The sequence below is a fragment of the Brachyistius frenatus genome, unplaced genomic scaffold (assembly GCF_029030835.1).
Source record: "Brachyistius frenatus isolate BFR_SWC_R1_liver_20210118 unplaced genomic scaffold, ASM2903083v1 Contig_153, whole genome shotgun sequence".
Taxonomy (NCBI): domain Eukaryota; kingdom Metazoa; phylum Chordata; class Actinopteri; family Embiotocidae; genus Brachyistius; species Brachyistius frenatus.
The window spans coordinates 919,021-937,163 of NW_027210752.1; the positions used below are offsets into that span (position 1 = coordinate 919,021).

The 18,143-nt window shown below is 41.9% G+C and overlaps 1 protein-coding gene across 3 annotated transcripts in view; it reads left to right on the plus strand.

Moving 5' to 3' along the window:
- Nucleotides 1-18,143, plus strand: part of pak5 (p21 protein (Cdc42/Rac)-activated kinase 5) — a 60,253-nt gene that overhangs the window by 12,938 nt on the left and 29,172 nt on the right. Inside the window, exon 1 of one of the 3 annotated variants that reach the window (XM_069716214.1) lies at nucleotides 12,011-12,375. The exons of 1 other annotated variant lie outside the window; for it this stretch is intronic. In XM_069716214.1, the coding sequence (XP_069572315.1) occupies nucleotides 12,321-12,375 (55 nt within the window). In that variant the 5' untranslated portion in view covers nucleotides 12,011-12,320. Of the gene's footprint in view, nucleotides 1-12,010; nucleotides 12,376-18,143 lie in introns of those variants that run through there. One more of the 3 variants, XM_069716215.1, reaches the window with a different exon arrangement.

Genomic DNA, 18,143 nt, shown 5'->3' on the forward strand with positions numbered 1-18,143 from the left:
CATCACTCTGCTACAGTACGACTCCTATGTTGTTTCCTAAAACAAAAATCACATATGCCACATACTGTATGTTTTACTTTCCACAATAGACATTTCGTTTGGTGCGCTAGAGACTCTTGAAAGAGAGCAGATTTTTGTTGATCCTCAAATGTTTGTTTCAGCTGCTTTGAGCTTCATTTTATTGAAGTAAACAAGGAATCAGGCCTGTGTATCCCTGTGGTGATGTATCATTTTGATGTCTATGGAGCGGTCGAGTTTGCCCCACACTGTTCTTCAGCTGCATCACTTCAGTCTTTCAGTTTGTCTTTGTTTTTAATTGTTTAGCATGAAACATAATAGATTAAATTTAATTATTTGTCTCTGTCATGATTGCCCCGTTTGTTCGGTTTTCTGGAAGAGGACTCGCGTTGTGTTCAATGTAGAGTTGTCACTTCAGGATTTTGACCACTAGCCTCTGTATATATTATAGGTTTACTTCATCAGCCACAATTTCATCCAAATACATTTCAGTTTTGGTGTTTATGTGGCCCAATAATGTGTCCACCTGTTCCAGTACAAGGAAAAATGCCTCCACAATGTGAAAGTGCATTAGCAGAAAATTCAAGAGACAAACGAGCTGTGGTTCTTTTAGAGAAAAGCAAGGCTGCTGAAATGAAAAGTGAATATTTCAAAGACAAAAGTAAAGTAAACATCTCCGAGATGAAAGGAGACTGTGGAGTGACACAGATGTGACTTATTGAGTGTTGCTGAATCGGGGGGGAGTGGTGCTCGTTTTTGGACTGGTTGAGTTTTATTGTTAGTTGTAGCCTGTATTGATTGACTACTGTATATTGTTTTTGGGCCAGTGCCTAAATTGAATTGCCACTTGTTGGATCAATAGAGCTGATACTTTTAAGTACTGACTGTTGTTTGTCACTGTCGGTGCCTTATGTCTTCTACACAGCATTTATGCAGTGCAGATATTTCAGACAGTTTTATATTGCCAAACTGAACGTACATTCTGAATCTCAACATTTTATTTGCACAATGCCAGTACTGTAGAAGCATCTTGCAGAATCCAATACCATTTTGATACATTACAGTTTAGTGTGGTTGCAGATAGAGCCTGTGGGGGGCCATGGTTCCTAACAAACTGCAACCAGCGAGCATTAACTTTCTGTCCATAAATGGCACTGGACCTTGTTTTTACATGGTTCTAGGAGCTAGTTTCCTCCCTTGCGGTAGTCGGTGAGATGTAGGTCAATGTTTTTAGGGTGCTGAGCAATGATTGTTGCCCTACAACAGCTGCTGTGGCATAAAAATGTGTGAGGGAGCATGTGGATAACTGGTCTGACTAAGTGTAACAACCTTCAATCAGGTCAGGTGTACACTAAATCCTTCTAAAACAGCAAATTTGGACTCTTTTTATGGCCAAATGCTTGACTCAGATATTTTGCTGTCCTCCACACAATACTCTTTGTTTGCTCTGTAAATTAAATCAGGTCCTGCAGCACTAATCATACCTTCTAATAGAAATGTTTTACAAGCTTTACCTTTTTGCTTGCTCATTATTTGCTAGCGGGCACTCAACTGCGGTACATCTTACTTATAAGCTAACTATGCTCTCTCTTTTAGTCAGTAAACATGCAAAATGTTTTTCATTAATTTAAAAAGTGACTTAATTATTTAAAAAAACAGACACAAAAATAAAGCAAGCCAAACAGGCCCGGGTCATATTCAATCTGTATTTTTGGCAAAGTGAATGAACAGCTGATAGGAAGCTTTTTCCAATGGTTGTACTTCTGTGTAGTCTGACTACCATTGCTCATGGGCAGAACCTGATATTGCGCTGCTCAGTGATTTTGTAGCTGCTTCTTGCCTCTGAAATAAAATCCCTGTTGGAGAATTGCATTTTGCACCGCCTCTCCCGCTGTCACCTAATGACATGCAGAAAGTGCTTGATTGAAACCAGATAGAGGCGTCTCCTATACATTACCGTGCTCTCAACGGGATAGAAGCAACCTCTTCCTTTCAACCCTGGTAAGACGGTGGTAATGTAGGTCAACAGGTATGCGCTTCCATTTACCATCTGCAGCTAAAGGCAAGTGGGGTGGAAGAGAAGCTAGTGGGTTGTAAGCATCATACCGAGTGAATGGATTGTAGAGGGGGAGGAGAGAGGAAATGCTGCAAAGTGATTGGTGCACAGACTGTAGTGGTGGCCTAATCAAAGTTTTATAAGTATCACTATTCTGTTTGTAGATTAGACCTATCTTTCCTCTCCCATGTGTGGACTAATGGTGGAGCTGCGAGTCATACTGGGCTGTGTTGTCGAGATAACTCCCTGTATTGTGCGGTTGTGTTGTTTGTCTTTCCAGTACAATTAACCAGCCATACAATTAACCGACATTGCTTTTAATTTAGAGAGCAAGAAACCAATTAATCTATGAAATTCAAGGCTGAGCAGCAATCTTGATAGGTTTGTTTATGTTGCTTTGGGAGCAGTTCTGCTGTGATGCAGAGATGTGTTTTCTCTGGTCTTCTTGTTGAAGTAAATTTAGTGTTTTAATTTAGGATACCAGTGTTTCCCCAAGGCAGATGGTCTGAGGGGGGCGGGTTGCCCTCGACCAGCACAATGAGACAATTTTGATTCATCTTTGCTGACAGAAAATAAATACACCTGGCTTTACGAAACTGATACTGGCATGGTTCGGTATCCATCCATCCATTATCTGTACCCGCTTTATCCTGAACGGGGGAGGGCTGGAGCCTATCCCAGCTCACTTTGGGCAAAGGCAGGGTTCACCCTGGACAGGTCACCAGTCCATCACAGGGCCAACACTTATAGACAGGCGGAAACAAAGACCATTCACGCTCTCATTCACACCTTTGGGCAATTTGTAGGACCACCAATTAACCTGAGGTGCATGTTTTTTGGATGGTGGGAGGAAGCCGGAGTACCCGGAGAGAACCCATGCAGGCACAAGAAGAACATGCAAACTCCACACAGAAAGGCACAGGCCCAGATTTGAACCCGGAACCTTTTCGCTGTGAGGCGACCATGCTAACCACTGCAACACTGTGCCGCCCGCATGGTGAGGTATGAAATATAAAATCGTAGTAATCGCAGTTACTGAATGTAACTCCAGTTCTATGAGTATGAGCTTATTTTGTTTCTTTCAGTGGGGGCGGGGGCTTCCTTTGGGGTAGCTGCCCGCCCCCCCAAGACAATGTTAGGGGCAACACTGGGTACAATTGACTTACCCGTAATTTGTAAATTATTTTATTTGTCAAATGTTTTACATCTTTGGCTTTTAGCAGTTCAGCCAGTTAGATGCAACACTCGGATATGCTAGCCATTGATTCAAAATCAAAATCCTCTTCTCTCATCTTTTCCTTTCTCTCCATAAGTGCCTGCTCGCATGACCTTTTGCTCATTTAAAAGAGGCCACCCTTGTGCCTCTCCACTGCATGTGTGTGGTTTTCTGAGGATTAATAGTCGTACTAGAAGTGGCTCAAAGCGCCGGTGTAAACGGATCCTCTTCTGTTACGGTGAGAATCCCAGGCAGCATCATCTGTCATTGCTGACGATTTCCTCGGTGTCCTCGGCTGAAATGTGAGGGACTGATATGCTCTCAGAGCCATGTCATCCAGCTCATAAACAGCAGGCCCTGCCACAGCCTTTAGTGGCGTGACCCCTGATATAGCAATCTCACACACACACACACACACACACACACACACACACACACACACACACACACACACACACACACACACACACACACACACACACACACACACACACACACACACACACACACACACACACACACACACACACACACCCTTTCCTGCTTCTTCACGGGTCTTAGACAGAAAAGCTCTCAGATTGCTGTCAAATGACTGGATTGCTTATCAATTGACCATTTGCTAAACCCCTTCCCTGAAAAGCAATTTTCTGATCATAGCTTACTTACTGTAACGATTGCAGGCCTGTCAAGCTTTGGATTTCCTCCCAAAAATATTAAAGTAGTGCGTTTAGTTGCTCCAACTTCAAACTTTCTGTCCACCTAACCAGCCTACTATCTATGTAGGGTTACCTCTAAGACCAGGAACATTTAGCTAAGTAAATACGTAACCTGTTCACCCGTTCATGAAAGCACATCCACTGTGTAGAATTTCCTCACTGCCCGGAAGCTGTTTCTGGATGCATCCATATCAGTGTACTGTAATTAGCAGCTCTGTGAGTTTACATTCCAGCAGCCCGAGCCAAACTTGTTATCTGAGATAGTGCTGAAGTCAGTGCTTTATCTTCATCATACAGTAAAAGCCATTTCTTTTTATTATATTAAAACCTAGGGTTTGAAATATGAGTGATAAATCATACATCTGACATCTACCTTGCTTGTGCAAGAAAGCTAAGCAGCTAAACAGGCTTATGTTAAATGAAATAACAGTGCCATTTAACATTTTGTTATTCTTGTACATATACTAGTTCCTCATGAATTTGTTAAGAAGACTTTTCGCATTGAATGTGCAGATTTAATCTCAGTTTAGAAGTGTAGAATTATTTATGTTGCCATTAAGTGCGTATTTAAGATCCCATTAAAGTGTTCGTGTTTTAAGACAAGTCAGCTTGAAACATCAAAAAGTCGGTATGAAAAGGCTGTTTCAAACAGTGCATGAAGCTCAGCTTCATTATCTAACTAATGCTGATAAAATCTGCTAGTAACAGTTGTCATACACAGCTGAAAAAAGTCAACCACTGCTGGATGAAAATAAGAGGCTTGCTTTGGTATTCTTCTGTCTCAATGTAAGGACAAAAAAATTAATATCCACCGTTTCTAAAATTGAAGAATTTTCAGTTGTATACAGGGGTGTAGTGCTATTTGTACATTGCACATGTAATTCATGCATGCACTGTTAAGTTGTGGCTGATTTCTAAGGTTGTGTAACCACTGTTTACATACAATAGCCGATAGTGTACCCTACAAATTTTCATCCCTTTTGATTTAATCAAGTCAACAATATCAGGCTCTTTTCAATGGTTCTAAAATACTCAAAAACATGTTATTGTCTGATTTCAATCAACATGTGTGTATGTTTCGCAATAAAAGCCTTTTTAAGAAATTAAGTTTATCTCTACTAAAACCCAGAGGGCTTTTATTTTGAAACAGACACAGGAAGTGTTGAGTTTGTATTAAAGTGTAGTGCAGTAACTTTAAAAGAGCAAACGGTAGCAGATCAAAACGAGACATGGAGTTGTCATGAATCAATCAATACGTCTTTAATGTCAACAGGAGAACTTTCACCATTCCATTTGTTTTTATTGGCTCTCTTCTGTGACAAATTTTAGAGACGATTGGATCTTCAAGCACTTGAAAAATGTAAATACATTTCAACTGGATCAAGAGAACTATAAACATTTTATTTCCTCCTCGGAAAAAAAAGTGTCTGAGCATTATTCCTTCTCTGGCAGCGCATTGCGGTAGATCTGACAGTGTTTAATGTGCCGTGCAAAAACAAGAAAGCTTGTCAGGTGTGGAAACATTAAGTAATGGGCGTGTAGCATCTAGAATGTACACAAAAGGCTGATCTGTTCTTGTTCGTTCTGTAAATATCTTGGCCTCTGCTGTAAAACCTATATACCCACTCTCTTATCCACACACTTACATAAGGGAAAGATGATGGCTCGTCCACTTTAACACACACTTTTTTCCAGCAGTTTTTAATTGGCTAACATTCATACACACAACATGTCTGCCCAGTCAAAGGCTGCCTGGCCATGCAGCGACTGGCTTCACAAATCCTTAACCTACATCTTTTACATCTCAGCCTTAACCATTTTCCCAGAACACCAGGAGGGAAGGCTTCTTGCCAAGCTTTCAATAATAAACGATTAAGTTGAGGGTTTAATGTGCCTGTGCAGATAATGGGTTGGAAAGAAGGGGGCTTTCAAAGAACAGAGGGCTTTTAGCCCAAGAAACCTCAAGCAGGAAATACACGGGTTTTAATGGTCAGGAGCTGTTCAAAGACATCTGGTATCGATGGTTAATGACTTATTTCACATGAGAATCGTCAGCGATAATTTACAGAATTCTTTTAATGTAGTTAATTACATTTCTTTGAGTTAGCATGTTATAGTAGAACATCTAATAAATCGAAAAGAAGCATTATTTAACATTCGATTCATGTCTTTTCAACATTATATGCCAGTATATCAATGAAAGTCATTGATCATTTTGTGTCATCTACAGTAAAACGATCAATGCATGACAATTTATGCATTTTAAGTTCAGACAATGGAATGTATTCAGAGAGATAAATGAATCAATAAAAACGTGTCTCTTTCTCCAAACTGACAAATCAGCCACAATTTCAGTTAGATTATCTTGGATGAACCAACACTCAGACTATCCAAACACATATTTGACTATTGCATTGTCTTTTTTTTTTCTAGATTTTCTTAATGACATGATGAGCCAACAATCTTTTTTCTGTGGCTCTAGGGCTTTGAAGAAACAACAAACTGTCACATAGGGGGATGATGTCCAATGAAGTCTTCTTCTTTGGTGGTGCAGGTTCTTTTCAGCAATGTCTTGACCCAGATCATGAGATCCTTGGATGCCTGAAGGGTTGGGGTTAAATTTGGAGGACAGCAGCTGGTGACACTTAGTTAAGCAAAGGACTTAATTCCAGCAGTTCCAATGAAATGACCAAGAGATTGAGGTTTCCAGTCATTCCACAGCGGTGAGTGCTCCAGTTGACTTGTGACTCTTCACACCCTTGCGGATGCTCTTTGATTCTGGTATCCGACTGTTGAACTCGAGAGTGTAGCTTGCTGTAGTTTATAGCGCCAAACAGCTTTTGAATACTTGATAAGAATGTGCACCGGAGCAAATAGCAATGAAACCTAACAGAGAACGCTGGATGCTTTTGCAGTGTGAATAAATATAGTGCAGGGTGGTAGTAGGGGAAGTTCTATCACTGTTTACACATAAATAAATAAAAAACCACTAAGCTCTTATTGAAAAGAGAATACAGTTGTATTGCTTCATCAGAAGCTGTTTCATTGTAAACACACTATAATCACATCCTATTTTCTTTAACTTCATTTAGAGAGTCTTAACTGTTCCAACATTACTCTTCCACTACAGCTTTGGCATCAATAGCAGACTATCACTCAAATCCACATAGACACACACACACACACACACACACACACACACACACACACACACACACACACACACACACACACACACACACACACACACACACACACACACACACACACACACACACACACACACACACACACACACACAACCAGATGCGAACATAAACAAATAGTCACAGAGTGCCCTGCAGTGTTGCCAGTCATTCTCTTTATGTCTGACTGCTTCTCATTGAAATGGCAAGTCTTTGAAAAGACTGCTCTCAGTTTTGAAAAAAGAGACATTTGTCTCTTCAGTCTGGATGTGGATGCTGTCTGCATACAGATGTTAGCCCTGGGGCACTGAAACTAATACCATATGGCAGAGCCTTCTTTGCACGTGCTTTATAGTGTTGATTGCAGGACTGAAAAATGGTTATTCCTTCATGCTTTATCAGCATCCCCGTTATATTGTTCAGATGAGGAGCAACGCTTTATGTACCTTTGCTCGTCGGTTGAGGCATCCGATATTACGGACTTCCAGTGACTTTTTTTGGGGTACATTTTAGGTCACTGTGGTGCTTCTTTGTTCTCTTGTGTCATTGTGTTATCATTCCACATCTCAAAGTCCTACAATTTTTTTCTCAATGAATGCGCTGGAGAGCTGCATTTTTCCTACCAGGAGCTGAGTTGCAGGAAAACAATGTGTCAATGGAGAATTGAAACACTTCGTCTTTCTCTAATAGAGGTCTGTACCTGTCTTTTGTATCAGTAAAGTGTTGGATGTTGAAAACATGGTTGGTAGTATGTAAATTCAAATTAGTTTTGAGGTATTTATAACCTCAGAAAAATGCAGTGCTCCATCAAGTCTCATGTTATAGGATAGTGGAGTAAAAGTTAAGCAAGGGGAGACCACCAGGATTTGTGTGAGTCAGAAGTCATTGAAACAATTTCCAGCCGTATCGTTGTTTGCACAGTCTATGGCTACGAAATGAAACATATTATTTTTCTTAAAATGCATCTGCTCTCTACACCAGAGGTTTTCAAACTGTGAGGTGAACCTTCCTGGGGATGTGGCACAGGAAATCAGGAGGCAGGGCGCAAAGGGACTGAGTGTGCCAATGTTCTGCAAACAACAGGAAGTTAGTTATTGTAGTTCGGCCTTATGAATGTATTAAAGGAGCAGTCTGTAGAATGTAGTGGCATGTAGTTTGTCCCTTCTAGGCTACTGTGGAAACATGGTGGTGGAACATGGTGGGGTCCATGCAAAGGGACGTGCTCCTTATGGAGATATAAAGAGTTCATTCTAAGGTAACGAAAATATAATTCTTAGTTTCAGGTGATTATACACCAATGAAAAGAAAATTCTGAGTACTACATTCCATTTTTGCCAGTAGAGCCGCGTAAATCTAACACATTTACAGGTATCTATTGGCTTCTAATCTTTAAGTACTGGATACCAGACTCAAAAATGGCACCCGGTCACTTCAATGAAACCTGCTCACCTTTCTATCTTCTAGGTTTGCCTCTGCATTGTGCAGTCCACTCCACATGTGCATTAGTGTTTCCCCCACTCTGCCCATAGACTTCATAAAACTACAAGTATGAAAACCTCCATGGATAAAAAAAAAACAGTACAGCCATGGACACACACACACACACACACACACACACACACACACACACACACACACACACACACACACACACACACACACACACACACACACACACACACACACACACACACACACACACACACATTATCTCTGATGTCCATCGTTAATCCGCAATGGCAAATTAACTAGTATTATTGTACTAAAAACATTTTTGGTCCATTTAACTGCACAGTTAAAAGAATTAAAACAAAACTGATCATTTGACTGATGACTGATATCGACGCATGGATTCAAAATCGAATTATATATTTGTCTGAGAGTTAGATGAAGTATCACATTATCAGGGGGATTTGCTTTGTGGAAGTTGAGAGGGCTGACATCCAAACGTGAGGTTGTTGACTTGTAAATATACCTGTGGTCATGAACTTAATGCCTTAACGAAACAATAAGACCGAAGTGCGATGATGACTGGTCTTAGTGGAGGAGTTAGAAGCTTCTAAGGGTAAAAGCGTTGCTCCTTCACACTAAAAAGAGTCTCCTGGATTGTCTCATGTTATTTCAAGCTCTACTAACTGGAAGCAGACCTGAGAGCAGACCCAGTATATGCTGGAGGGGTAACGTATCCCATCTAGCCTGGAAAAGCCTAAGGGGGAGATGGAGGATGTGGCTGGGGGAAAGGATCTACTAATCTACTAAGTGTGCAGCAGAGGACCTCGACCAGAATAAGTAGTGGAAAATGGATAGCTTGCTTGCCCAGTCCCCAATGAACAAAATCCTTGTCTCTCAAATGGCATGTAAAAGCAGCAGCCTCCTCTGTCATTGCTCGGTTCTTCACGAAGGCAGAAATACTAAAATACTCTATTTTCCGGTGAGATTTCATCCTCGATTCACATAAATGTCATTGAATAGAAGAGACACGATCAGAGACTTCGTTTTAGGTCACCCTCTGCTTTAATGTGCTTTAAAAGTCGGGACACACAGCTGCGCACACACACACACACACACACACACGCACACGGTCACACGTGTGCACACACTCTCTCTCAGACAGGGACACACACTCTTCTGTCCTCAGGACTGCAAAGATCTCATTTAGATAACTCTCCTGATCTCTCAGTACCTCCCAGAGTCACCCTTCCCTGCTATATTCATCCATTATGTTACCACATGGGGAGATAACAACTTTAGCTGATCCTTCTCCTCGATAGTGAAAGATCAGTGAGCGACTTGAAGACACTGTCTGAACTGAATATCTCCCTTGCACAAATTCTCCATCTTTTGCAGTGATTTAGATGGTTACACTGCCAAAGAATGACAGCCTGTACTACAATACTTTGCAGGAATTATCATATATCTCACTAACAAGCATTTGTCTCGTGACAGTTATGATGTAGCCTCCCATTAGTCGTGAGGAAGACGCTCTTAAAGTGTGGGGTACTTAGCATAGCCAAACCAGCTTCAGCTGCCATAATTCTAGTCATATTTTCCTCTATTTAGTCTGCAGCTCCCCACCTCCTCGGCACTTCCATGACTCGGCTGCATTTGTGTTTGTGTTTGGCAGAGAGCTGAAGGTGGCATGTGTGTGTTTATGTCCAGTAGGGGTGTGTGGAGGGGTGTGTCTCCATCTTCCAACCATCAAACACTTTCTCTCATCTCGTAATGCTAAAGGAGTTTAGTGCACCGAAGGCTGATAGAAAATCTCCATAAGTTACTGCAGCGCATCATAAGCAACCTATAGCTGCATATCTGTTTCTATGTCATTCATTTATCATGAGGTGCAAACTAGAAAAGGGGCATATCAAGCAAAAAAGTATTCAATATTTGTCTGGAACTAGTCGACTACTATTTGAAGGTATGTTTGCTTTACCTGCAATGTTTGCAATACACCTACATTTTTTGGGTTATTTTTTTGAGGCAGTTCCACAAATAACTATTTGACATTTGTTTAGTCTTTGCATTTCTGCCGTTTGTAGCGTAGCATCTACTCTTTCAGCATCATACATGTTTTACTGAAGCCTAGTAACGTGTTCTTCTCCTTTTGTTAACCAAACTTGATCAAGTTTCTTATGACTAACATGAGATTTTTTTTTTTTTTTTTTTTACATAAGATTCTTCTTTTCTAAAGAGAGAAACATGTGCATTGTTCCAAAATGTCCAGGTGCTTCAGAAGAAACACACATTTGCAGTCAATTTGTGCTGATAAGGAAATTTCTTGTCTTAAAGTAGGTCACTTTAAAACCATCAGACATGTAGCAACCAGGTGGAAGTTCGTCACACTGAGTGTGTTTCTAGTTTGACACTGAGTGTTTCAGTGTTGCAGTATAAGATGACCTGCACACCCACGTAGACCAACTTTCTGTGGCAACTGCACAGGTGAGCTGAGGTCTAACATGAGCCTTATCGTCAGCATTGTAGAAGATAAACTAGGATTTTTTTTTCCAGCCCTTGGCTTTACCTTTAGAACCGACCGTCATCTGATGAATCGGCTTCGATCGGTTAGAAAGACGGTTCTACTTTTTCTCGAGGATTGACAGTGTCAGATAAGACTGCAAAAAGTTTTCACTCCTTTAGCCTATGTTTAATTACATGACTATTTACAACATTTCTACTTGTGCCAGTACCTTCCAAAAGTGTCATTTCCTACCTTCCCTCACTAACTCTCCCTCTCCTCTCTGAAGGAAAACTACTTTACAATGTGATCCTGACAGCCTCGCACTGCTTCTGTGTAAGTGTGTTCGCCCTCAGCACAGGGCCTGTCGGTGGCTGCCACCGCTGAATGTCCCCTTAGCGTGGGCAAATGGCCAAACTCTGTCACAGCTGCTGACTGGACCAGCTGTTTCTTTCTCTTTCTTCCATCTTATCTCCTCCGTCACACTATCTGTCTTCCTCTCGGTGACCGGCCTTGTGAAAGAGGCAGCGATAGGGCGCCTGGTGGTGCAGCTCTTGACACCCCCGTTGATATCCACACATGCTGGTCTGAATGGGAGACAGCTTTTTTTGTTGTTTGTGTGCAGGTGTTTGTGTTTGACAGGGCAGCCGGGACACAAACAGTGTCCTGTGGGTTGTGGGAACACATCGGACACTTGCGCTCTTGTTTTGTGTGCTTCTATTGACAGCCACATTAGTGGGAGGAGGACAGTGAAGGTCAGAGGGTGCACTGTTTGGGATGCGGCCAGTCAAACCCAGTTAGACAAACAATAAAAGTGAAATGGGATGGGTCCAGGCTTAAGCTGTCTGGCCATGCCTCGGCTCGGGCTGCTGGCGTAGGCACTTTTTTGTGTCCTGTGCATCTCACATTGGGAGTTAACAGAGCATGCAGGCAGGGTAGCAGTAGTAGTAGTAGCAGCTCGCTGGGGACTGCAGAGGATCCTGGATCTGACCTGATTTGTCAATTTGATGACTTCACAGAAGTGTTGTTCCTTCAGGGAATCATCGGCACACAATTCGAGCGCTGTTTCATGTTTTGTTAAAAGAAAATTGAGGTGCATAATGGATTTATCAGGAGTGCAATTTGACATCAAAGCGCAACATCTGAGGAGGCTCTAATTGTCTGGGACTGTCTCACCATGGCTTACCCAGAGCACTTTGATTGGATGAAAGAAACCGTCAGTTTGTTTCCAGGTAAGAGCAGTGATTCAGTTTGAGCATGGGTTGAATTAAGAATTTATATTTGTCATCGGAGCTCAGATTTCACTTGCTGGAGCTTCCCGATCATCCAAAGTCTTTAAACATAATTTGAATTAGGGATGTTACAAACTTCTCAGCATGTTGGGAACAGTGCAAATGATGAAAATCCTCTTCATTAGCTGAAGTTGTTTACTGCTCTACAAATACTTCTACGGGGAATGGAAGGTGAAAATGCATGTCGGGTGTAAACAGTTTTTGAGCCAATTAAATCATCTGAAGGAACGAGGTCTAGAGAGAACAAGGGAATGCAAATGGTGGAGAATTGAACTGCAGACGACAGAGCAGGGCAGGACAAAAGAGGCGAGGAGAAACGGGGGGAGCGAAGACATTGTTGATGAGGACGCACAGACAAATTCCGTCTCACTTTGTGCAGTTTCTGTCACTCAAACCAAGTAAAGCTGCACAGAGAGAAGTATAATACCTTGAACAAACATGGCTTACCAGCCTTCGGTCTTTTACTCTGAAACATTCGACCTTTTAATTAAATTAGGAATTCCTCCTCTTCCCTGTAGCAGCAAATGAAGGAGAGAGCATTGCTCCTCCCTCGACTTGTTTATCAGAAGGAATTTGTGTCCTTTTCGTGTTGCATTTTAAATTATGTATGAAATGTATTTGCATATTTGTGCATGAGCAAATGCTATGCATTTCTATACCAAATTACGCCTCTAAATTACAATCTAAGGGTATACAAAATGAATGCGGTGTGTGGAGAACACATGAACACGCCACGCTGCTACGGAGCGTTAGCATGCACTTTGGGAACCAAAAATAGACGCCGCATATATACAAGACACGGTCAGCACAAACAGCAAAACGCACACGTGCAGAGGCCCGGCTTCACTGCAGTGTGTGTGCGTGTCCGTTGAGGTGTTGTTGTACAGAAGGGGAAATGCCTGTGGAGGCTCAGATGGTGACAGATGGTTTAGAGACAAATCAGCCTGGGAGTCAGGATCTTTGCCCTGGGACCAGTAGCCCCTTTAAATATGTTTGTGTTAGTGTATTGTTATATATAGTGTCTGTGTGTAGTGTGCACAGTGTGGTTATTTTTCAAGTTAGAGTAAATTTATATATTTGCATGAGTCCACGCGTGGCTGACCATCTCTCTGTGTTGTGTGTAAAATGTTATGTAATGCTTCTTGTAATTGTACGCTGAATATGACGGAAACATCAAAATGTATTGCTCTCATATAAAAGGGTACGTATTCATGTCGCACAACAGCATGCATTTTTAGTTATTTAAGCTTCACTCAGCAGCACAGGCCTTAGAGCTGTGATTTATGACTGAATACATACAACACACTCACAGTTGTTTCGATAGCGTGTGCTGGCCTCCTTTAGCTGCCCCATGCCAAACTGTGATGACGTGCCTTTCCACTGCAGCGTCCGCCTCAACTGTGCAGGAACAAGAGACAAATCTCAGTTTTTAAAGTCTCTGTGTTAAACTCTCAGTAGCTTTGCTGCTTCTACCTGACTGTGTGTGTGTGTGTGTACATTCAGATATGGGCCTTATTTTACTGTTTACTGATCATTTTCAACCATATAGGAGCTGTTGTGTTAGTCTGAAGATATACATGCTTTTGAACCACACATTGGCGTTGACAACTGTTTGCATTGTGAACGTTATTTCGCACATATTTCCCTCTGTACTCCGCGTGTTACTGGAGGACTCCACCAGAAGACACACCAGTGAAACAAGTATATCAGAACATCCGGATTTGCTGATGTGAACAATAAACATGTTGACAATCAAGGGTTCACTACATTGCTGATTTGGGATCACACTGGGATAAAACACGCCATCGACAGCATTTTCTGGGGTGCATTGACGTAACAGTCTTAGACTTGTTTCCATAGTTTTGTACGTCGCTGACCCTGTTACATCTCCATGCTGCCACTACAACGACCTTACCGGCCATGTGTATATTGCATCTTCTGCACGCGTTGCCAGGTACGCGAGGTAGCCGTAACCACATGCGTGGTTTAAAGCATGTCAAGTATATCTCCGGCCTAACTACTGCTTCTTTACACTGAAAGTTTTCCACTGGCAAACAGGCAGGATGCTTTTATTGTGAAGAAGTTACAGGAGTACAAGGAGCTTCATTGGAGTTTCAGGTGAACTACTTTACCTTTTTGTGCAGTGCAATGGAAAACCACTCGAGTGATTGTGGCTGTTCACGGCACACACAGTCACAGCTCACCCCCTTGAATGATGCGGTTTCAAATCTCTAATCTCTGCTGTATATTACCGGGCGCAATTTCTCATCGGAGTGACATTGTTACTCTTTGGTAGAATAACCTTGCAGGCATTAGTCTGAAACTTCACAAAGTGCTTTACAATCGGCCCATAAATTAAAGCTCAAGAGGTGCTTATGTGGCAGCCAGGAGAAGTTGTGCATTAAGTAGTTCCTCTGGCCTCTGCATTGAGGTAATTCCCAGTCTAAAGTACATGTCAGTCCAAACCTGTTCCGACTCTTGTGAGAGGGTAGCTGGTAAAAGCTCTGCAGGAAAATGTTTGGGCTCTGCAAGTGCATAAAAATGTGTCTCCATCTGCTATCTTACATGCATTCAGTGGTGTGTGTGTGTGTGTGTGTGTGCGTGCGCGCGCATGTGTTGTTGTGTCTCTCCGCAGTTGAGCCTGGCCTAGACGATTTAAGCCCCACTAGCCTTTAATAATCTCATTCCGAGAAGTACCATGTAGGTCAGGGGTTTCCATCTTCACTATAGCTTCTTGTCAGGTCCTCTTTCACTTAGTTTTTCTTTTCTCGATATTGATGCGACAAAAAATTATTGATTTTTGCTGCTGGGAATATTTTAGGCTTAGGCTTTATGATACAGGTGAGCTGACCAACACGGAGGAAGCTGTATGCTCTATCTGCAAAGTCCTCTTCAAGTGCAGCATCTGAATGAAAATTCTCCCCAGCGGGAACTTTTTGATGTCATTCAAAATGCATGTGATTGGTTGATGACTTTATTTGCAGTGTGAAAGCTCAGAAAAATTACCTCCTTCCCAAAAAATAAAGCGGCAACTTTTTGCATTGCAATTTTTGCATTCTGTGTAAAGTACTCATGAGAAAAACAACTGTACCATAACATTTACAGCTTGTTATTTCATACACTTTCACTCGTGTTTTGGGTTTTGTAACGGTTGGCTTGGTTGGAGAGCAGCTACAAAATCCTTCAAACTTACACCAGGCTTACAGATCACACGCATGCACACACAGACAGACACAGTCTGATCATCTCTTCCACTACACGTCAAATCTGTGTCTTAGTTGGATGTGGTATTATGGGATGTGTTTTTGTTTTTGCTTGTACATTGCTCTAAGGTAACAGGGGCCTCAGCTACTGCATAGGTCAGCTGATGATTCAGAGCAAGACTGTGATCAAGCCCTGTTTAGTCACTGTGTTTTACTGTGGTGGCTGCAGAAGGCAACTTTGTCGAAGACTCTTCCCCTCCCAGGAGCGCCTTTTCAGCGTCGTCCCCGATGTTGACTCGATCGACTTTATTCCGTGAAAGTCATTTCTAATCAGCACAATGTCTCCATGTCAGTATTTCATTGCGGAGAAGCCACTTTGCGTACGTGTTCTAAAAATAGTAACAAGGTCAGAAACCTTGGGTCGATTCGCAGAGGTTTAAGTGGACATCAGCCAAAAGGAGGAAAAGGGCTGCTGACATGTCCGCCTTGCATAAGAGATTTGTGGCTCAGCACAAAATGGGAACGATGAGGGTTGAGAACTGTTGGGCGTTTGTCAGGGGATACCTGGGGAGACTATGGAAGTTGTGTGTTCTCGTGAATCGGACCATGTGATGGACCAGGAGAAAGACAAAGAGCAATCTTATCTGTCCTGCCACTCTGATACGTTCCCACCAGTTAAACATGCTGTTCACAGGAAAGACTCACATGATAGTTGCATAAAGAAATCTCTATGTGCTCTATTTGTCCCTCCAGGACTATAATGTGATGTTCCGCTGTTGATGCAACCTGCACTTTGATGCGATTTTCTTATGACTCATACGTGACTCAGTTTTAGAGCTAAATTTTATCCTTCAATATTTTTTGCAAACTTGCATTCTTATCAGATTTTACTAGAATTTTTTTTTTATAGAATTTTACTCAAATCTTATTTTCCTTTATACTAAAATGTGGCGTACTTTTACTCCTCACTGGCACAGTACTTTGATCCAAGGCTTGCAGTGAATGCCATATAGAAAGAAGAGTTGTGTAAACATGCCTGTGGGACGAGGTTTCTATCTATTACTTAACACCTTTTTGATCCCGTATTGAGTTTTCTAAAGGCAACCGTGCACAGCATGATAATCTGTTGTGCTGGGATTGTGCTGCGCTGTATGCATCACAAAGGCCCGAAGGCTTCCGTCTTCGGTCCACAACGCTTTACGTTATCGTCTTATTCCTCTTTTCTCCTCCGTCTGTTCCTTTTTAGATCTCTCCTCCACCTCCTGTCCACGCTGCCCTTTTCTGCTCTCGTGATCTGCCCTCGTCAAACAACCACCTCCTCTCGCTCTGTCCCATCAATCTATCTCTCCATCTTTCCTGTTTGTGGACACTAATTTGGTCTGCCTGGCTCTCCTACCGGGCAGCAAAGGAAATGATAAAGATTTCCTTGATTACATTTTTGTCTGTTTAAAGAGACATTTAGAAACAGACTCTTTGATGATTTCTGTCATTGCATCTGCTGAAGAGACACTGCCAAGTCAAATTAGTTAGTCACTTTCACAACGAGAACTGATTTAGTGTCGTGCTATGCATATTCAATTAGTACCTTTTATTAAGTGGCCTTACTGATTGTAATATGTCATTCAAAAACTGAATCTTTCACTAATCCTTCACATGTTGAAGCAGTGTCTACTCGGCACTGATTATAGCGATAATGTAAGGAATGAATTACCCAGCTACAGTTTCACACATCATCATGCTTGGCTACTTGGGTTGCTAATTAGAGCAGTGACTTAGCATAATTTTGAAAGGCAGAGTCATATCATTAACTAACCAAATGATCTTGGAGTGTCAGGTTTAGAGAAACATCTGTTCAGGACTGAAGCATCTCTGTAGGAGCTAAAGGTTTAAGCATTAGTGTGAGTGGCTCTGGTTTGAGAAGTTTTATTCTCCAGCAACTCCAGCCAAACTTTAACCATTGCACATCGTTAACTTCCCTTTTTTATCTGCTGCAGCATAAATATCTGCCCCGTAAATCGGATGTCCTGTGTTCTCCTTTGAGAAATTATCAGAATGTGGAAGTGTTTTGCTTTCATGATGATGCCATCCCCTAGTTTAGCTTCAAATTGAAAGAATACCATGTCAGAATCTGTCTACAGACACCTTGCACTGAGAGCCACAGACTTCAAACATCAAGCCACATGAGGAATAAAGAGCATTGTCATTGTCAGTTTGCAAGCTAATTATCTGCTCAGCTGCATCACTTTAAATAGCATGTAAACATACCTGCAAATGTAACTTTGCTCCAGTTTGATGCGGGTGATATTCCCCTCTCCTCCACAGTGCTACTAGCAATGCCCTGTTTAGTCCTGAAACACACTACAGTACAAGTTTGTTTGCTTAGTCTCTTGCTCCTGATAGTCTACCACCGGCTCACTGGCAGCCTGCCACTTCTAGCCAATCAAACACAAGGTGTTTCTCAGTCTCAAGGGTGCCTCCTTGGGAGTCTGCATTTCTAGGATGCTA